Genomic DNA, 23,008 nt, shown 5'->3' on the forward strand with positions numbered 1-23,008 from the left:
ATTATGCTGTTCAATGATGCCCCCTCTTCTCCTTTATTCAGAGTGAGGGCACTCTAAGGCAGGAGGTGTGTAAATGGCAAAATCACTGGGTGAAAACAGAGGGGGGAAATGCCTAATGCTGCGTACACACGTAGCGGACTATCCAACAGACTTAGTCTGGCGGACTTCCCGCCAGACTGTCCGTCCGACTTTCCGAACGGGCTACTTGCCCACACATGGCACTTTTTCAGCGGACTAATACGGCGTACTAAGTCCGCCGTACTATCTGCCCTAAATGAACGGACTCGCCCACACACGCGGAGAAAAGTCCGCTCATTTCGAGCGGGTCTCCAGGAAGGCGGGGCCCGCGAAGGAGACGTAGCTGGCCCCGCCACCTGGTATGGACTTAAAGGGGAACCCCAACGTCGAAAAAATCAGCGTGGGGGTTCCCCCCAGGTCCACATCAGACCCTTGTCCGAGCACGCTACCCGGCCGGCCAAGAAAGGGGGGGACGAGCGAGCGCCCCCCCCCCCTCCTGAGCCGTACCAGGCCACGTGCCCTCAACATGGGGGGTGCCTTGGGAAAGGGGGGGCTGCACGGCCTCCCCACCCCAAAGCACCTTGTCCCCATGTTGATGAGGACAAGGGCCTCTTCCCGACAACCCTGGCCGTTGGTTGTCGGGGTCTGCGGGCGGGGGGCTTATCGGAATCCGGGAGCCCCCTTTAATAAGGGGGCCCCTGGATACCGGCCCCCCACCCTATGTGAATGAGTATGGGGTACAATGTACCCCTACCCATTCACCTGTGAAAAAAGTATGAAAAAAACACAACACAGGGTAAAAATAGTTTATTGCAAAGCTCCAGGGGTCTTCCGTCTTCGGGGGTCTTCTCGCTGGACTCCTCCACTATCTTCTGCTAGCTCTTTTGCTAGTGGAGGAGCCCGGCTTTCTTCCTCGCCGCCGGTCTCTTCTTCCGACTTCGGGGGTCTTGTCCCCCTCTTCGGGGGTCGTGTCCCCCTCTTCGGTTCTTCTGCCGGGCCACCGCGCCTTCTTATAGCTCTTTTACATTCGGTGGCCCGGTCTTCTGTCGCCGCTGTCGTCGTCGCCGCCGCCTTCTGTTCTTCTGTTCTTCTCTTCAGATGTTGACTCGTGGCATCCTCCGCTCACAATGGCGATGCGCTGCGACTTATATAGGCGGGAGTTTGCCGGACTTTTCCACCCGATTGTTTGATTGTGTGTACGCGGCTTTAGAAAACCTAATTTATCCAGTAGCCACAATATCTAATGATTGGTAAATATATAACATTGTTAAACATGACATTTTTGGTTTTGGGTTTAATACTGCTATAAGCTCCTTCAGATGCTAACTAAAACAATAAATAATAAATAAATAAATAAGCCTGAAAAAAAACTCTGATTTGTGATTACACTAGCACTAGCGAACTAAGTCTGGGATCAATTAGTCCCATTAGATCTAGGAATTCTTCTTGAGTGTGCTGAACTTGCCTTTTCCATTGTGAACACCATGCAGCCCCCAGCTCAAGCTACGTTTCTTTTTTTGTTTTTGGTGGAATAGGGAACAGTTAACATTTCTGTCAAGTTTTCGTATTTTGTCTATGATCCCCATTGGGAAGATTTTATTTTATGTCCACATCCTGTGATTCTTTTGCAAGAAATGCAGGGTCCTGCAAAGAGACAGCACCACAAATTGGGGGGATTCCTTGCCCACAGGACTGGGAGAGTGAGGACAGCTGCAGAAGATTGGGAGAAACTGAAACAAATAACGAGTCCAGGGGACCGGAGAGCTTCTGTAGATCTCAAGATAGTGAGAGAGCTCAGGGTGTCAGTGCATTCTCAAGCAGACTCAAATTAATAATTTAAATATTAACTCTAGATTTATGTACAGGCCTATTTAAAGTCTATCATTAGAGATCTTTGAGCTGGAAGTGGGGGAGATGAAGGTGAGATTCCTTGAGAAGGTCTATAGCTGGTCTCTTATAGATAGGACTTAAGAAGCTGCCAAGAATACTTCAAAGGAGGACATTTAAAGAACAATGTAAGTAAGGATAATAGGGAATATATCAAGACTAACTCCCAATTTGTCTCTTTTAAAACATGTTATAACCTGTTCAGTGATGTTAAACAAATTGTATACAGGCATTTACCCATTTTACGAAAACAGATGTAGAATTAAAGAAGATATCATCTCCAGGAGATTGTTTTGTGGTTAAATGACACCCACAATTGGCAATATATGAATACCCAGTCTGTTTCAATCTAATAAAAAAAAAAATCAATGCACAATGGCTGGATACAGTGGGTATATTTGGGATTGGGGCTCTTCCTACCTGAGCGCTCCTCATATTATCCAATCATTTGCAAATGGTCACTCATTTAAAATTAAACCATTGGTGAAATGTCACACAAAATATGTAGTTTAAGTCTGCTCTGAGACTGATGTGGTGCGGTTTGACTGCAGTGCAGCTTACTCGCATGTTTGGGGCAGGTTAGCTTCCCTTTCCCATAGAGTAATATTGTGTATCATGGTTTTGGTACACTTTTTGAAAGCACACCAAAACTTCTGCATGCTGCATCTTTAGTGCGCTTTCAGAAAACACACCAGACATGCAGGACATAATATAAATCTGTGGGAAAGCGTAGCTAACTGAATGCAAACACATGGGTAAGCTGCACTGCCCTCCCGGTGTGGATAAACAACATTGCATCTGTCTGAAAGCAGTCTAAGTAATTTCTTGCCAGTGGAATAATGGCATGATTGTGTGACCATTTTAAGAACTGTACAACAGCAGAACCAACAAAATACCAATGTAGATTTTTTCTCCTTTTCTTTTTGCTCCATTTTCCTATTTCTTACCTTTTTTGACCCTCTCTCGTTTTACCTTCTTTTTATATGTCGCCCTTCCCTTTCCTTCCTCCTGCCTTTTTTTCCCCTACCTTCTTTTGCTAACCTTTACAAAGGATACATTATGTTTTTGTTAAAGTTATACAACTGTTGATTTACAAAAAATGGAGAGTACAAATTCCGATGTGGCTGTTGATTGTAATCAATCAGCTTCTAACTTTAGCTTGTTCAATTAAGCTTTGGCAAAAAAACTGGAGGCTGATTGGTTTCTTTGCAGAACTGCACAAGATTTTGCACTCTTCAATTTTAGTAAATCAACCCCAATTTGTCAAGCAATTTAAAGTGGAACTTTACTTATAACAACTTTATAAAAATAATGTTCTTTCGCAAGGAGCATACATTCCACATTATTAATTATGCTGCCAAAAGTAGTGTGTTCTGTGAATTGCCTCCAGCATTTCCCCTGTTTCTTCTTGCTTGAGGCTGCCATTTTGCTAAAGCCTGGTGCCCCTGAGTGGCAGTGAATCTTTAGGCTGTCAGCAGATCAACCTCCAGACACTTATTTTTGTTTACATAGATTTACCTGCAAAAAGGGCCAGACAGAAGTGATCCATCAGGACTTAATTTTCTGACCAAAGTTCCACTTTAAGGTCAAATTCTCTGTACCTTCTTACCTCTGAACTCTCTTGTTCAAGATCCCGCCAAATGACAAGCTTGCCATCATCTGCTAAATTCTCATTTTTCAGGGGGAAGAGAACCTGTCCTAAAAGATGGTGCTTCTTAATTTTATCCACATGATAGACAGAAAATCTCAGAATTCTCTGACGTAATGTTTTGCCAGAAACCTGCAGAAAATCAGATACATTGTCTATAAATGATCACGAGTGTGGTGTATCTTCAAATTATATCCAAAAGCTGAGAGTTAAGTTACAGAACCCAAACTTTATACCCTCTCCCAAATACAATGGCTTTCAAAATAGTACATGTACTCTTAAAACAAATTCTACAATATTATAAAACTGAAATGTCTTGGCAGTATTGTTTTAATCAGTTCATTAATAACCTTCCTTAAAATTTGTAAATTGTCAGTACATGCTTATCATTAATGTTTTATACAAATTTAAACTTGGAAATAAAGCCAAACTATTACATTCATTTGAACAAGAACATTTTTTTGGAGTACTGCCACAAGCAAATAAAGTTACAATCTGAATGTCTGACAGCACAAGGAAAAATCCTGACAAACCTGCTGAACATGCCGATTTCCTCATTTTTAAGATATTTGTTTTGTTTTGGGTTTGCTGTCATTCTTTCAAATTAGGGACATTTTAAAGTAAAAACCTGTCATTAGGAAAATAAATACCATATCAGGCTTGTGACCCCTTGCTAAATATGCTAGTTGCCTGTCTGTTATACTAATTCATTGGCTCCAATACTTTCTGAATCTCTCACCTAAAACAGTTATGCACATCAGGAAGTTTGGAGTAAACTCAGAAGTTCCTTATCTCCATACTTGTTTCAGGTTAGTGATTCAAAGTTTATTTTTTATTTTTTTTAATAGGCAGGTTTTTATATAGTTACATAGTTACATAGTAGGTGAGGTTAAAAAAAAAACATACACAAGTCCATCAAGTCCAACCTATGTGTGCGATATTATGTCAGTATTTATGTCAGTATTACATTGTATATCCCTGTATGTTGTGGTCGTTCAGGTGCTTACCTTATAGTTTTTTTAAACAATCGATACTCGCCACTGAAACCACTGCCTGTGAAAGGGAATTCCACATCCTTGCCACTCTTATGCTGCGTATATATGAGCAGAATGTCCGACAGAAAAAGTCTGATGGAAGCTTTTCATCGTATATTCCGATCGTGTGTATGCCTCATTTGACTTTTAAAAAAAAGAAAATTCTGACGGACCGAGAAATAGAACATGTTCTAAATATTTCCGAACCAATTCCTATCGGGAAAACCGCTCATCTGTATGCTGTTCTGACCAAAAATGACGCATGCTCTGAAGCAAGTACGAGACGGAAGCTACTGGCTACTGGCTATTGAACTTCCTTTTTCTAGTCCCATCGTGCGTGTTGTATGTCACCGCGTTCTTGACGATCGGACTTTGGTGTGATCGTGTGTACGCAAGACAGTTTCAGGGGAATTCCGTCGGAACTCCATCGGAAAAAGCTTCAGAGTTTATTCCGAAGGGAAAACCGGTAGTGTGTACAAGGCATTACAGTAAAGAATCCTCTACGCAGTTTAAGGTTAAACCTCTTTTTTAATGAGTGGCCACGTGTCTTATTAAACTCCCTTCTGCAAAAAAGTTTTATCCCTATTGTGGGGTCACTAGTATGGTATTTGTAAATTGAAGTCGTATCCCCTCTCAAGTGTCTCTTCTCCAGAGAGAATAAGTTCAGTGCTTGTAACCTTTCCTCATAACCAAGAACCCCCAGTCCCTTTTTTAGTTTTGGTGCCTTTCTTTCTACTTGCTCCATTTCCAGCACATACTTCCTGAGGACTGGTGCCCAGAACTGGACAGCATGCTCCAGGTGAGGCTGGACCAGAGTCTTGTAGAGTGGAAGAATTATCGCTTTAATACCCATTTTAATGCATGCCAATATTCTGTTTGCTTTGCTAGTAGCAGCTTGGCATTGCATGCTGTTGCTGAGCCTATCATCTACTAGATCCTTTTCCATCCTTGATTCCCCCAGATGTTCTCTCCCCAATGAGTAGATTGCATTCATATTTTTGCCACCCAAATGCATTATTTTACATTTTTCCACATCAAACCTCATTTGCCAAGTAGTTGCCCACCCCATTAATTTGTTCAGATTTGTTTGCAAGGTTTCCACATTCTGCAGAGAAGTTATTGCCCTGCTTAGCTTATTATTGTCTGTAAATACAGAGATTGAACTGTTTACTCCATCCTTCAGGTCGTTTATGAATAAAATAAATAGGATTGGTCCCAGCACAGAACCCTGGGGGACCCCACTACCCACCCCCGGCCATTCTGAGTACTCCCCATTTATCACCACCCTCTGAACTCGCCCTTATAGCCAGTTTTCAATCCATGTGCTCACCCTATGGTCCATGCTAACGGACCTTATTTTGTACAGTAAACATTTATGGGGAACTGTGTCAAATGCTTTTGCAAAATCCAGATACACCATGACTACGGGCCTTCCTTTATCTAGATGGCAACTCACCTCCTCATAGAAGGTTAATAGATTGGTTTGGCAAGAACGATTCTTCATGAATCCATGCTGATTACTGCTAATGATACCGTTCTCATTACTAAAATCGTGTATATAGTCCCTAATCATCCTTTCCAAGAGCTTGCATACTATTGATGTTAGGCTAACTGGTCTGTAATTCCCAGGGATGTATTTTGGGCCCTTTTTAAATATTGGTGCTACATTGCCTTTTCTCCAATCAGCTGGTACCATTCCAGCCAGTAGACTGTCAGTAAAAATTAGGAACAACGGTCTGGCAATTACTTGACTGAGTTCCCTAAAGACCCTCAGGTGCAAGCCATCTGGTCCCAGTGATTTAATAATGTTAAGTTTTTCAAGTCTATTCCTAATTCTGTCCTGTGTTAGCCATGAGGATGCTTCCTGTGATGTGTCATGAGGAAAAACATTGCAGTTTAGATTACTGAATCCCCCCCCATTTCCCTTTGTAAAGACTGAGGAGAAGAATAAATTCAATACCTTCGCCATCTCACCATCCTTGTTAACACAATTCCCTTCTTCATTCTTTATGGGGCAAATATGGTCTGTCCTCCCTCTTTTACTGTTTATATACCTAAATAATTTCTTGGTATTTTTTTTGCTCTCCTCTGCTGTGTCTTTTGTGTTCTTCTTAGCCGCTCTAATTTCACCCTTACATTTCTTGTTGCATTCTTTGTAAATTTTGAATGCTGATGACGATCCCTCAGCCGTGTATTTTTTGAAGGCCTTCTCCTTTGCTTTTATATGCATTTTTACATTGGAGTTAAGCCACCCAGGACTTTTGTTTTCTCTTTTAAATGTATTTCCCAATGGGATGCACTGGCTAATGCTCTTATTGAATCTCCTAAGATTTTATCCCAATTAATATCTTCTAGCAAGGTTCGTAGTTTAGGGAAATTGTCTCTTTTGAAATTCATTATCGTTGTATTCCCCTTATGTTTCCTATTTATGTGATTTATACTGAAGATAATTGACCTGTGATCGCCTTTTCCTAAATTGGCCCTTATTTCCAAAATCCGTGATCAGGTCTGTATTGTTGGTAATCAGTAGGTCTAGTAACGCTTTGTTTCTAGTTGGCACGTATAATTTTTATGGTTCTTCTGAACCATGAAACTGTCCTGCAACACATTTAGGAACTGGCAAGCCTTAGACAAATGTGCGGTTCCTTCTGCCCAGTCTATGTCTGGATCATTAAAATCCCCCATTATGATGACACTTCGCATCCTTGCCGCTAATCCAAATTGTGATAGGAGTTCTGTCTCCCCCTCCCCAGGTTAGGGGACCTAAGGTATACTCCCAGTATTACTTTCTCCTTAGTTTTCTTACTTAGGAGCTCTACCTATAAGGATTCCACCTCCTCCCTTGCTCCCTTAGTGATGTCATCTCTCACATTCACTTGTACATTATTATTGATATACAGGCATACCCCTCCCGTTTTTTTACCCTCTCTATCCCTGCAATAAAGGGAATAACCTTGAATGGTTGCCAGCCAATCATGAGAGCTGTTGAACCAAGTCTCTGAAATTCCCACAAAATCGAAATCCTCCTCGTACAACAGTACCTCTAGTTCTACCATCTTGTCCACCAGACTTCTAGCATTGGTGAACAGTTTAGACAGGTCATATACTGTCTCTTATTGGGTGTTCCGAGGTTGCAATTAGGACTTGTTACAATACTATCCTCGGGTTTAGTCAACCTACCACTAATGCCCCCAATACTACCCTCTGGAATATGTTCCGCACTGACTATCTCTACCTCTGGACCCTCCCCCCCCATCGCCTAGTTTAAAAGCCCCTCTAACTTTTCAGCCATCTTCACTTCCACAGATCTGCGCGCTCCTGATTTAGGTTTATGGATTTACAAAGTACAAAATGTACAGATTCCAGAACAGGAAGAATACATACAAAGAGATGTAGCACTTGACTTCATGAATACAGAACAGTCCAATACAAAAGGGAAGAAAATTACATTCCAACAGTTGCACCATACAATATTAAAAAATAAACTGATGTACTGTTCTGCAAGAAGTAAGCTCACGTGCTAACCGATGGCAATGAATCAACCAGGGAGGAGTCTAAGGCCTGGTTCACATCTGTGTGCTTTTATGTGCATTTTTACAGAGCATAAACATGCAGGTGTCATGAATATACATTGATTCCAATGAGACTATTCACATCCATGCACTGCATTGTAAAAACATAAGGCATGATCGATATTATATGCATTTATCTTCATTTTCTGGCTCATTGAAGCCTATTAAACATATGAAAGCTCTTGTAAAATGCATGAAAATTCTTAAAAGTGCATAAAAAACACATGTAAATGCACTAAAAGCAAATTAAAGAACATAAACAAAACACAAGCAAAAATGCATGACAGTGGAAGCAGTAAGATGTGAACAGGCTAAGTGGTTAACACAACTGCCTGGGAGCACTAGGGTTGCTAGTTTGAATTCTAACCACGGCACTACCTGTACGGGGTTTGCATATTCTCCATGTGCCTGTGTGGGTTTCCTCTGGGTACTCCACTTCCTACCACACTCCAAAGACATGCTGGTTAGCTTAATTTGCTCTCCTCTAAATTAGCCCTAGTATGTGTGTTAGGGACCATAGATTGTAAGCTCCTTGAGGGTAGGGACTGATGTGAATGTACAATGTATATGTAAAGTGCTGTGTAAATTGACAGCGCTATACAAGTACCTGTAAAAAATAGTAATAATAATAATAATAATAGGCACCAGCAGTTTTTCACCCGAGCTCTTGATAGTGGAGATAGATTTCACTGAGTATTGGTACTGGTTGTTACCCCCATGCTGTAACGCATGGTCTAACCCTTATAAGCTGAAGAGGCCAGGTGGGAAAGAACATCAGGAAGTACAGTAGAATTGAACAGCAAAGATGAAGATCTGGAAACAAGCCAAGGGTCAGGACGGACAGCAGACAAGCAAAATTAATTGTGAGAGAAGAGATCGATACACAGAAAATCAGGACAAAACAGGCAGGTATTGGTTTCCCTGAAGAGACATGGAGGCAAATGATAAAATGTTACTGAGGTGCTAGATGCTGACCAGTGCAGACCAAGCAGGGCTGGTACAAGGGGTGAGCGGGAAGGGCTTCTGCCCTGGGCACAGTGTGGGAGGGGGTGTCAGGTTGGGAGAAGAAGAAATTGGTCCACAAAATCTAGCTGTGACACTTGTATGCCCCTGTTGCCTGGCCAAAAACAAACAGAATGCACCCTTGCCCACTGCCAGACTCCTTTCCAGAAAAATATCACGCTCTCCCGGGCTCCCTTATTGAGTTCCTGTGAGTCGTCACCCACCCCCCGGGCGGGGCAAGGAAGAGAACCTTACACTGTAGTTTATTGAAAGAGAAAGTAAAATTCTTTAATGGGTTAGGAATTAGTGGGGCTTTTCAGGTGCTCCATAGATGTATTCCACATACACATTATACACATTGTATTACACATTAAAAATTCTTGTTGTAAGATATAATGTGTATGTGGAATAAATCTGTAGCACCTGAAAAGTCCCACTAATTCCAAAGCTATTACAGAATATATATATATATATATATATATATATATATATATATATATATATATATATATATATATATATAAAGAATATAAGTATACACAGAAAAGAATGGAATGGCTTATCCTAGCCCAACTCCAAGAAAGTAAAGAAGTCCATGCATGCAGTGTGGGGGAGGGGGGACAAGGGGAGTATAGCCTTTTTTACTTACCTGATTCTTTACTCCAGCCAGCTCCAGTGTTCTTCTCTTCCCTAAAACATCATCACATTTAAAGGAAGATTAACCCGGTATGAAACAAAGTGGAGGCTGGAGTGTGACCACAGTCAGTCCCAACTTACACAGGAGCTGCAGGGGACCAGTAACAGCACTGCGGGGAACCTGCTGAAGCAAGGGATAAGGTAAAACTGGGTACACAGATCAACATTCATCTGGTTCAGCAGGGGCTGAATATTGCTCGGTGTGTAGACGTCTGTATTAGGTAGAAGCCGATCATTATAGCAGCTTCTGCTGAAAGGGACTTCTGGAAATCCTTGTTCAATTACCTGCTTGCAGACAAACAGCAACAGTGCTGATCAGTGTGTTCTGACAGGGGATAGTCACTACTGTCAGGATACAATGTCCCAGTGAGGGGGGATTCCTGAATACACCCCACTTGTATGGATGGAGAAATCTGTCAGCCAGTGGGCGGAGCAAAAAAATTTAATTGTGCACATGTACCAGCTTAAAGGATAAGTTAAACTTTCAGAACATGTTACAATCCTATACATGTTCCAATTGCCCCCTTTCCTCAGCATCACCCCTTCCCAATGTGACAGCAGGCAGAGGTTCTTCTGCGCACACCCACTGTCAGATTTTAAAAACAGCATGGCTGTTCAGGAAATTGCCCATAAAGCCACATCATTCATTTACAGGAGTCTTTAAAAGTAGAAACTACAAGTCCCGTCTTCCAGCACGGCAGACAAACTTGCAGTTTAATCACTTAAACCCTGGAAGGATTTCCCCCCTTAATGACCAGGCCATTTTTTGCGATATGGCATTGCGTTGATTTAACTGATAATTGCGCGGTCATACCCAAACAAACTTTATGTCCCTTTTCCCCACAAATAGAACTTTCTTTTGGTGGTATTTGATCACCTCTGCGTTTTTTTTTTATTTTTGTATTGTGCTATAAACAAAAAAAGAGTCACAATTTTTAAAAAACACAACATTTTCTACTTTTTGCTATAATAAATATCCAAAAAAAATAATTAATAATCAAGAATAATGTATTCTTCTACATATTTTTGGTAAAAAAAAAAACGCAATAAGCGTATATTGATTGGTTTCCGCAAAAGTTATGGCTTCTACAAAATATTATTTTATATATATTATATTATCATTTTTTTTTGTTTACTAGTAATGTCGGTGATCTGCGATTTTTATTGGGACTAAGACATTATGGCGGACAGATCGGACACTTTTTTGGGACCGATCAGAGCTAAAAAGAGCAACTGATACTGTTTAAATGTCACTGGCAGGGAAGGGGTTAATACTAGGGGGCGATCAAGGGGTTAAATGTGTTCCCTCACTGTGTGTTCTAAGTGTGGGGGGATAGGACTGACTGGGGGAGGAGACATATCACTGTTCCTACTTAGTAGGAATACACGATTTGTCTCTACTCCCAAGACAGAACTGGGATTTTTGTGTTTACACACACAGATCCCTGGTTCTGGCTCTGTCAGGAGTGATTGCGGCTGCCTGGTGGACGTTGTGCCCGCCAGCCTTGCACATTGGCTCCGGGGACACGCCGTGGGTGCACGTGTGCCTGCCATGCCGATTTAAAGAGTCGACGTACCATGACGGTGATTCGCACAACAGTGCCAACCTGCCGCATTACAACTGTGGCCACTGGTCGGCAAGTAGTTAAATGAACTACAAGCACACTAATCGGCATGCCTGTAGTTCATTTACTCTGTCTACAGCTCTGAAAATGACAGCCCATACAGAGGTATAGGCAACAGAGCTGTGGGTAGTGTCTGCAGGAGCCTGACATTGTACCCGTGATCTGCCGATGACAGGTGCAATACTTTGCAGGCTCCGGTTTTAAATTATAATAAATGCACAATTCTTACCTGAAAAAACAAATGTTTTTATTATTTATTATTTTTTATTTAAAGGTGAATTTAACCTTTAAGTATTTATACCTTAAAGTGCTTCTAAAGACTGAAGATTTTTTTTACCTAATATATTCTCTGCATTAAGGTAAAAAGCCTTCATTGTGCAGCTCTCCCCCCTCCCCCACCCACCTAATACTTGCGTCCCATCTCAATCCATCAATGTGCACAATATCAGTGGCTCTCTAGTGGCCTGTTTGTTTTTAGGGGACTGCTTTGCACTATTTGTTTGATTTGCAGCACTGGGAGTTTGGTAGGAACTCCTGCACCAAATTGTGTGCAGCTGAACTATAAGAATTTGACTAGAGTTGTTTGAATATTATTTGGAAGTTATTCACATTATATGTTATAGTATTTTATATTGTTTTTTACAGCATCAGGAATCCGGTCTTAACTCCCTCACTAAATTGTTTTTACACAAGGGGATTTTTGTCCCCCATACCCGTGATTTGTAATTGATATTTGTAATTGTAATATGTTTTGGTATTATATGTACAGCACCGGGAGTCTGGGTATTTTGTTTTCATATTCATGTGACATATAATTCACTTGAGGTAATGACATATACACTAAATTTAATTTAATTTATAAATGTATTTATAGCATACATATAGGACTTAAGCACCATGCTGATACAAAGAAAAATACACTAACATATATGGGGAGACACATATGTGGTGATACACATAGTAAATATAGGGAAGAGATTTAAATTGCAGTGGTTGCACTCTCTCCCTCCTCATTTGCTCAGAGAGAGCAGCAGGAGCTATTGGCTCCTGCTGCTTTCATTCACATTCCAGAGAGGAGGGGGCAGGACTGAGCTGCACTCTGTGTGTCTATAGACACACAGAGCCAGCTCAGGAGCAAGCCCTCACAAGTGCTCCCATAACAAGCTGCTTGCTATGGGCACTTGGCAAGGGGTAGGGGCCAGGAGTGCCATTGAGGGAAAAAGAGAATCGTGGCTGCTCTGTGCAAAACCATTATACAGAGCAGTTAAGTATGACATATTTGCTATTAAAAACAGTCACTTTAATCCTCTGCCCCTAGACTAAACTGAGTGGGGTGCCCCGCCAAGGGTGAGTTTTTTATTTTACTGGAGTTGGGATTTGAACCTTTATGAAAGAGAAAGTCAGAGAAGACACCTGGGTCTGGCAGGCACATAAATGGGTTTATGTATATATGTGTGTGTTTGATGTACATGTGGGTATATATGTACGTGTAAAATGCCTCATAGGGGTACTGCTGTGCACTAGGTTGTATATACTCGTGGTCTCTGCACTCTAAACTAGTTTATCCGCTCATGACTCCTGCACATTGTATATTACTGTACATACACCTTACCTCTGCACTCTGTATGTTTTCATCTCTTGACTCCTGCACACTGTACATTATTTTTGCTCCGGATCCTTGTACTTCTTAATGTATCCAATCCTGGCCTCTGCACTCTATATGTAGTTCTAATGATCAGGTGTGTGTAAGATAATTGGTCATGGGGGGCACAGCTTGGCATGTTCGCCCTGGGCGCTGATTGACCTTGTCCCAGCACTGAGGCCAAGAAAGAAAGGAAGCCTGGAAGCACAGGAGTGAGGAAGGTAAGTGACATGTGGCAGCTATGTGTATATTTTGGAGTTCTATGTATATGGTGGCCAATAGAAATTTAGACTACATTTTTGTTATTCGGAGATTCGGATGTATGCAAATTGTTATGGATGTTATGTTTGTTTATTTGGAACTCTAGGATGCATCTCTGTTGTACTTACTTCCTGTGTTGTGTTTCCTGTTCCTGCTGAATATTATTCAATGGACATGACTGCTGTGCAGTAATGCAGTAATGGCTTGTGCTGTCTTCACTTACATCACATGAAACATGGTGTCAGAAGTATCTGAATCCAAGCTGTTCCTACACATTTGATGCTGAGAGCCTGCTAGCCTTGATGTGAGTGTTTTTAGTACCGATTGTGCCTCCTAGCATTTGCAGTCTTGTCCTGGAAGCTGGGCTTATTAGTTAAAGTTATACCGATATTTTCAATACTTGTGTGAGCCTTTGAAGACAGATTTTCTCTTCATTATATTTCATTTTATAACTTGCCAGTCTGATAGAGAGATGTCACTGAGCTGAATACTATTATTATTATTTTGTATTTTTTTTCATTATTCATCTAGGGGTTTCATGCCTTCATATGACCTGCCCCCTTGTGGACAAGGCGACCCCCAATGTCTCCACTTTCTCTGGGCCTTCAATATTGATGAGAGCAATTGCCTAATTGGTAGTCTATAGCTTGTATTGTGATTTTTTCCATTCAATTAGACTATCCATGAATTATGTTTTAATTTGTTCCATTACAATCAATGTGAAACTTGCAACCAAATTACTTCGGAGCTTTTGGAATTTCCTTTAGCATTATCTGGATGCTGAAACCCTGGAGTCTTGCTTTGTTTCTTTAGCAGTATTTTTGATGTAGTCTGATCCTCCTAGTAAGTGTATTTTAAACTCCTCCCGCATCCTCTGTTTGAACCATTTATACATGCTTTATGTCACATGTTATACTCTAATTAATGAATATTATTTTTGTATGTTTGCTAGATATTGCAGTCTCTCTTTGCGATCCCTGAAGAAGAAATTAGACATAAATATTAATCCGAAAACATGTTGGATATTGGGAGTATATTGGATAATGCTTTGATTTTTTAAGAATCTTTGGCTTCTTCAATGTACATCCTGTAAGAGGCTCTGCGTATAATATGCTGCTTTCTTGTATTTTTTGTTTGTGTTATTATTATGTATGAATAAAATTTGTATTTTTTACATTTTTATATATTTTTGGACCGACTACACTTTTAACCCCACCCATAAAGTCCCTTGGGGCATGTTTTCTTTTTCTATTGATCCTATATATGTGGGATAAGGCGGTGGTTATATGTAATTGCTGGTTGATTTCTCCTCTTTTCTGTTCTTGTCCTGGAAGCTGAGCATTTAAAGCAAGGAAAACGGCATCATGGCAGCTAATAGCATTCCACTGCCTGATGCAATGAGGGTGGGTGGAGATATCAGCAGTAACTGGGACAATTTCAGGGCTGAGTTTGAGCACTATTCCCTAGCCACAGGGTTAAATGAGAAGCCTGCAGCAGTGCAAGCAGCCACAGTGAGGGGGGTGGTGGGCAGTGAATGCCTCCATGATTACAAGCATAATCTGAGCCGCATAGGGGAGCAAAAGAGCTAAACTAAAGCCATTCTGGATGCATTCAAAGCTTTCTTCAGGCCCCCTAAAAATGCCATGAACTTATTTGTGATAAAATAGCACAAGCTGTCATCTATTGAGGAAACATGATTTAGACCTACAAACAGCAATTGAGATGTGTCGTATAGCAGAACTTACTGACCAACATATGAAAGCTATGCAGCAGGATAAACTGATTGACAATATCAATGCAGCCTCTAAACAACAGCAAAGGTTCAAGAACCACCAGCACAAGTTTCAGCACTAGAATCGCCTACACAATTCACCTGGGAGGAAGCCTGCATCATGCAAGTATTGCAGCAATGTGCATGTACAAGCGAAAGAAAGGTGTCCTGCATATGGGAAAATCTGTACTGCATGTGGTAAACCAAATCACTTTGCAAGAGTGTGTCTCTCCAGTAACATGGAAGCAAGGAAGCTGCACACAATTGAGCAAAAATGACAGATCTGGAGGATGCACACCTGCTTAGCACTGATATGGCTTACTCCTCAGAATGCATTGGTGCTGTAAACACAAAGGGCAAAAAAATGTTTGTAAACCTTAGATTAATTAGAACTGAGAATAAAAAACCTGTCTCGGCTCAACCAGCCCAAAAACATAAAAGTAGCCCACTATATGTATCAATATAGCAAACAATTTTATTAGATAAACCATAAATGTATATTTAAAACAATGACTAACAGACACAAACAGGCACTAATTAAAACAAGCCAAGTCCACCTCTTTCAGACCCATAAATAAGACCAAGATGACAGCGGCATGTGGCAATTGTGCAAAAATCTAGTATAGAGGGTTGTACCCTCCAGTTCACAAAAGCTCTTAAGACTGAATAGCTTGTGCACCTATGGAGGCCAAGATATATAAACTGTCAATGCTCATGGGGTAAAAAGTGTATATCTCCAATGTCATTCTGCTGCATAGTTGGATCCAGTAGTGACGAGGAATACTAACCACAATTACACAAATACTGCTGGCAATGTGCTGATGGTTTTTGGATGACCCAAGATAGGGAAAACTTTTCCAATGGTGTAGAATAGGTATGTCAGACAGGATGGTTGTGTACACACAGTGTAGAGCCACTAAAAACACTCAGTGGCATATCCACTCCTGTATGGCCTCTCTTGCATTGTGGCATAAGGCTGCAGAAAGCAAACTGATAGTCCTGATCCCATAGGGACCATTTGTAATCCAGAGGTTGTATATAAAGTACTGCATAGCTCCCAAGTTCTTGGGGTGTAAGATATACTTATCAGAGCCTGAAATGTTGCCAATTCCTTGATGGCGCACTGTTTCAGTTTTCCATTGTAGGGTCCTTACAAAGCACTGACAAGTGGGTGCCTTCACAGGCTCAATAGGGTCATGGGCATGAGACTGTGGCAAGGCCTGACTGGTTTCTCTGGTCACCGCCGGCTGTGTCATAGGCTCAAAGCGAGTGCAGTCCTGCTACCATATGCAAGAGGCAGGCTTTTAAATGGCTATTATTAAACATCCTCATTTAATATTCTGACCACAGTATACTCAATGCTGATTATGAAATAGATACATTATAGCCAGCCATTCAGGGCATGGAGCTTCACTTCTACCACGTTAAAATTGTGAGTATAAAGGATTTTATTGCAGTTTTCATTCTGCAATTATACATGCTGTTTTAGGATTAATTAAATCTTTTTAATCCCTGCAAATGATTTATGCTGAAAATTACAGTAACTAAACTCTATATTAAAGCTAAACTATAGGTTTAATAATTTTTTTATTTTTTACATTTCATATACAAGTATATAGGAGAAGAGTAATGCCCCGTACACTTGGTCGGAAATTCAGACGGAAAAGGTCCGATCGGATTATATTGTCGGAAAATCCGATCGTGTGTGGACTCTATCGGACTTTTTCCGTCGGAAATTCAGATGGAAAAAATTTGAGGGCAGGATCTAAAAATTTGCAAAAAAATATCTGATTTGACTTTTTCCGATAGTTTGTAGAGAATTCTGATGGACAAAGTGCCACGCATGCTCAGATCAAATTACGAGACCAAAGCTATTGGCTAATAGCCTCTATGTAGTCCCATCGTACGCAATGAGCATCACCACGTTCCGAACGTTCGGATTTTACGATAACTTTGTCCGTGTGTATGTAACACCAGTTTTGGACAAAATCCGTCGGAAAAAATCAGACGGATTTTGTGGTTGGCATTAGAGTTTCTCAGGCTTTCACTACTGTCTGTAGTTCCATTTGGAGGATTTCCTCTTGTGTTTTATCACTGTAACAAAAGAACATGACATGAAGGAAGCAGGCATCCCTCGGAAAAGACAGCACAGACAAATATTCTGACCTCACAAAGGTTCTACCCTTTCTCCTTTCTACTACAAAAAAAGCGTAGAACCAGAAGTGTTTAAACATAGCAACCTCTCCGATGTCCCCTTCACTACCTCTGTGAATTTAAGTAGTCTCGGTGAACAGAGAACCTTCCTCCTGATAATTGTCTCAAACATGTCAGCACAAGTGCATTATGTGAACATACCTGAAAGACAAAGTTTTCATCAAACTGGGGGTTCAAGGTTTTACGTTTTGTTTTTGACTGAAGAGAGCGCCTTTCATCAGGCAGGAGATGCATCTTCACAAAGGGGTTGCAGGAGTCTGAGTTGAAGTGAAGGTTCCTTACTTTAATAAGAGAAACCACCAATCTCTCTGTCTCATGTTCATACTCTACAGCAAACCAAATGCGCCCAATATTTCCTTCTGGGAAATCAGTTTCTTCATTATCATCTGGATATTTGTACAAAGCCGGGTTGATGGAGCCCAAAATATATGCTGCCCCTAATAATTGTAAAAGTATATTTGATTATTATATTTTCTAGCAGCCATCATTAAAATAAAAACATTAGCTTAATTATCAAATATCAGTAATAAACACAGAATCTAATTTTTTTACTGAAAGCAATTATTTTCCTAATTAAATTGGCTTATACATTAAAGACCTCCATATGCTGCTTCTTGTTATTCTGTATAATAACACAAAAGGGTCCCAATTTTAATAGCTTACTTTTTTAGCAACAGCTAGAATATTGCAGTAGTGGTGCTTCCAATGATCAATCGATGTACAGTCAATGTCATTAGAGGATACCAATAAATCTGCCAATGTTTGATTTTTTTGAGGGTTTTTCACATTTAAAGTCAGCAAAACACAAATTTAGCTTGGAACCCCACTGAAGTCGATGGGAGAGTGAATCTTGATGCTGAATTCTGGTCATTTTGCAAGGCTAATAGGCAAACAAGATATTGTAAGTAGGGCACTGTCATGGGTGACATTTAACAAAGCAAAAATAAAAAAAAATGTAGAAGATTATTCTTTTGCTGTGACTTCAAGGGCAACATGGAAAAACACCAATATACATTGCATGCTTGGGAGGTGCCTTTAAGTTCTTTGTGGTGCTACAAAACAATTTTTACAGACAGGAACAACACCACATTCTGGCATCATATATTTGGATTTGCAATTGCGGTTTTAACCTTTACATTTAGCTTTGCCTAAATACAATAGCAGCACCCTAGTCTGATTAGTTTCAACCTGAAAAAGGGGCCTTTTTAGGTTTTGGCCGTGACACCTAATTTATTTTACCAAGTGGTAATAGGTAAGCTGACTGTTGGAACTAAGAGCAACAACAAATTTTAAAGCCATAAGAGTGTTCACCCTTAAAAGAAAAGCCAAAGCCCACAGTTTCGTACAATTTGGCCAGTGGCACAACAATTTATTAGTACTGTTTATGAGCTTTTTTTTCACAGCACCACACTGCACTGTCTTTAAAGGGTTAGTTCAACCTTTACCAAAAAACTGTCTATGCAAATAAGAATGTTTGTAGATAAAACAAACGGCATCAGAAGCCTAGCCAATGTGTTATATATATACTGTGACAGACCCAACATGGACAAGACTAAGGGCAAGCCTCCTACCCACTGATTATGGCCCATGGAGAAAGTGGATCATTCTCCAATGACAACAATCTGATGAATGCTAATGCCCCATACACACGATTGCACCTCACAAAGCCTGAACTTTCTGAAAACTCTGCAGGAATATATTCTTGCAGTATTTTGAACACCCTGCTATCCCAGAATAGAGCAATGATGGACAACAATATGATGAATGCTAATGCCCGATACACACGATTGGAACAAAACCGTGGATTTTTGTCCGAAGATTGTTGGCTAAAACTTGTCTTGCATACCCATGGTCACACAAACGTAGGCCAACAATTCCGAACGTGAGAACACGCTGATGTACAACACGTACGGCAAGCATATAAAAAGGAAGTTCAATAGCCAGTGCGGCACCCTTTGGGCTCCTTCTGCTACTCTCATGTTTATCTCGTGTTAGTAGAAGTTCGGTGAGAGACGATTCGCGCTTTTCAGCCTCATGCTTTTCAGTTCATTTCTGCTTTACAGTTTGTGCTTGTGGGTTTGTATCTGTTCTTCAGTGTGTGTTGTCGGTTTGTTCCTGTTTTTCAGTGCGTTCTATTTGTAGTTCACTATTGTGTTTTACAGTGCGTTCTTGTCCAATCGTTTCCAATTTTCAGCTCATTCTGTTAGTTCGTTCTGACCAGTCAACCGCTTTCTAGCCATGTTGCCGTTACATTCTCGTTGGAGAGCTCGTGCTGTTATTGGGCTTGGTGTTGGAGTTATTGCTTTGACCCTAACCAGTCCATGAACAGGTTGAGGAGGAGTTTATGGATGGAGAATTAAAACAAGTGATTCCCAATGCGATTTGTTGTGGCTGTCAAAATCGCATAAAGTGCCAGTGCCAAAAAATAAAATAATAATCCATGCAAAATTCCTCTACACCATAAAAATTGTTAAAACAATATAAATAAAGCAGTGAGCAAATTGATCATTCAACTGTGCAGAAAGTGGCAATTATAGAATAAAAATAAAACACATAAAGTGTCATTGCTGAGGGAATAAATGCAAAATCCCTCTAAAACAATATGGAACTATGCACAATGCCTAAAACAGTATTGAAGCTATGCAAAATGCCAAAGTGAAAAAAATAAAATATATCGGAAAATGTCCATTACACTTGTGCAAGACCGGTGGCGATTATGTCAGAAAATCGCATGAAGTGCTAGTGTTTAAATAATAATAACATGTGCACTATATTTAATAAAAACAATATAATTGGTGGTGGTAGTGGTGATGGTGGATATTTCCCTCGTGGTCCTGTATTTTTATGTAAGCAAACAATAGGATACTCACAAACAAAGGAGATGTTTAAAACAGTGTATAAACGAGCATCGAGCTCGATTTGCGTCACTTCCGGTAGCTCTCAGCCCGCTGCGTATTCGTCGCGGTCACGTGACTTCATCAGGGATCTTTGATGAAGTCACGTGACCATGACGAACACGCATCGGGACGAGAGCTACCGGAAGTGACGCAAATCGAGCTCGATGCTCGTTTATACACTGTTTTAAACATCTCCTTTGTTTGTGAGTATCCTATTGTTTGCTTAAATAAAAATATTTTATGGTCAAAACTACTACACTATGGGGCTTCCTATCTCCACATCTTTTTAACCCTATATATACACACCAATTGTTGAGGCACCCCCCACGCTGAATGTTGCTGAGTTACCACTTAAAGGGACCAACACAGCGCAATAGGCAGGATACTGACGCCAGGATCTGGGGACACCACAGCAGAACCTCAAAAGACAAAGAGCACCAGGGACCCCGAGGATATACATATTATACGCTGTTACCTTACAGCTGTAAGGTAAGGGGACACCCATACCCTGACCACACAGGACCACGAGGGATATATCCACCATCACCACTACCACCACCAATTATATTGTTTTTATTAAATATAGTGCACATGTTATTATTATTTAAACACTAGCACTTCATGCGATTTTCTGACATAATCGCCACCGGTCTTGCACAAGTGTAACGGACATTTTTTCGATATATTTTATTTTTTTCACTTTGGCATTTTGCATAGCTTCAATACTGTTTTAGGCATTGTGCATAGTTCCATATTGTTTTAGAGGGATTTTGCATTTATTCCCTCAGCACTGACACTTTATGTGTTTTATTTTTATTCTATAATTGCCACTTTCTGCACAGTTGAATGATCAATTTGCTCACTGCTTTATTTATATTGTTTTAACTATTTTTATGGTGTAGAGGAATTTTGCATGGATTATTATTTTATTTTTTGGCACTGGCACTTTATGCGATTTTGACAGCCACAACAAATCGCATTGGGAATCACTTGTTTTAAATATTTTGATTGTGTGTTTTTTCGTATATTATTGCATCTATACTTGAATTTACCTTTGCTATAACGTTATAGTGCTTTTGAGGGTTCCTTACTATCCCCTCATAAAAAAACGCACACTGCTTTACATATATCTTTTGCCTTATGTGACGACATATATATCGTCTAACATCTCTATATTATTCTAGTGCCTATAGAGCTTACCAGCCTTCAGGCTAGACTCCCTGTCACAGTACAGCGCACCACTACTTCTGTTTTTTCCATTTTTTCTCACTGGGGTTCAGGTACCCCACCACAGTGCGTGCAGCAGTACAACGTTCCTTGTTTTCTAGATTTACCTTGATTAGGCGCAGGAATACTTCCTTATACTTATGGACGGAGAATTGGTTACTTAATCATGACCAATTCTCTCACATGCCTTTGCTGCAGGAGCTCCAGGAGAATAATCCTGATGATTTTAGGAATCATCTCCGATTGGCAGAACCCGTTTTTCATTGTCTGTTGGCTTTGCTTACCCTTCATAATGCCAAGCAGGACACATGCATGTGGCAAGCCATCACTCCTGAGTAAAGGCTCGTCGCCACCTTGTGGTACTTGGCAACGGGGAGAATATTAAGTTTACGACGGGGATCTCCCCCCAGGTTCTGGAAATCATTATTCCAGAGACCTTTTCTGCCAAAATTCAGGTCCTGCAGAAGGACTATATTAAGGTAAGTTTTATCCTTTAACATCACATTCTATGTATTTAATGTTTGCTAATGTATTGTATTTCTTTCATCATTCCATATTTACCATGATTGTAATATGCTGTGAATGTCCTCTTTGTTCTCATGCATGCTGCAAGCTTTTAGTGCTCCTTTTTTGTCCTTCATGCATATTTGCCTTCACTAACCTTCCCAGCATGCTATCATGGGGCCATACACCCCTAGCCTAGTCACTTAACAATGTATTTTGTCAGCTCCATTGTAGTGCTTACCCTAAACACCCCCTAAAATGTGTACAAATGTTTTTTGGTGTTCTAAAATTCAGGCATAGTGCAAGAGGTTTTTTTGGGGGGCCAAAACTCATTTGGAGCCCCCCCCCACCGTAAACCGATACCAATACTCAATCTGCTGACTTTGCCAAACCAATACACACTATACCTACCTCTTTTGTGGTCATATTTATGGATGAATTCACCAAAGCTCCTATTATCTTGATAGATAATTGAGGAATGTAAAAATGTGCTTCAGTTTGGACAGTGTGCATTCATATTTTTTTATTATTACACTTCTTACCTGTCCACTGGGCTGCCAATAGTGTAAGTACGGAGGGGCTGGCCAAAGTAACACACATTATTTATGCATTCAGCTCTCAATGAAGTGGAGACGGTTACTTGTCCAAAACATCTCCCCCCATATATTTTTTTGCAATGGGCCATCAGAGGGGGCGAGGAATCTGATAAGTGTACCTTATACTTTTGACTTTAAATACTAATTTAAATAAATGTTATACTTATGTTGGCAAAGAATGTTTGTGTCTAATCTGCTTGCAATGTTATGTGCAAAAGTACAATTTTTTTTTTCTTGTTTGAATCCAGTTTCCTTCCAAGTATAAAAGAGAATATTCCTGCGCCTAATCAAAGAGTAATCTAATTGTTGCACCGCTGCACACACTGAAATGGGGTACTTGAACCCCAATTGGAGAAGACAAAAGGTAAAAAGGTAGTGGTGCGCGGTACTATGGTGAAGAATCTAGTTAAAACA

At 40.5% G+C, this 23,008-nt stretch overlaps 1 protein-coding gene across 2 annotated transcripts in view; it reads right to left on the reverse strand.

Moving 5' to 3' along the window:
• The window catches only part of LOC143930510 (synaptotagmin-15-like), a 218,436-nt gene that overhangs the window by 77,558 nt on the left and 117,870 nt on the right, over positions 1–23,008 (reverse strand). Inside the window, exons 4-5 of one of the 2 annotated variants that reach the window (XM_077454865.1) lie at positions 17,512–17,807; positions 3,515–3,685 (exon numbers count right to left, since the gene is read on the reverse strand). In XM_077454865.1, coding sequence (XP_077310991.1) covers positions 3,515–3,685; positions 17,512–17,807 — 467 coding nt within the window. The remainder of the gene's footprint in view (positions 1–3,514; positions 3,686–17,511; positions 17,808–23,008) is intronic. The other variant, XM_077454866.1, reaches the window with a different exon arrangement.

The sequence above is a fragment of the Lithobates pipiens genome, unplaced genomic scaffold (genome assembly GCF_037356315.1).
Source record: "Lithobates pipiens isolate NorthernLeopardFrog02 unplaced genomic scaffold, aLitPip1_a1.2 Scaffold_25, whole genome shotgun sequence".
Classification (NCBI taxonomy): Eukaryota; Metazoa; Chordata; class Amphibia; order Anura; family Ranidae; genus Lithobates; species Lithobates pipiens.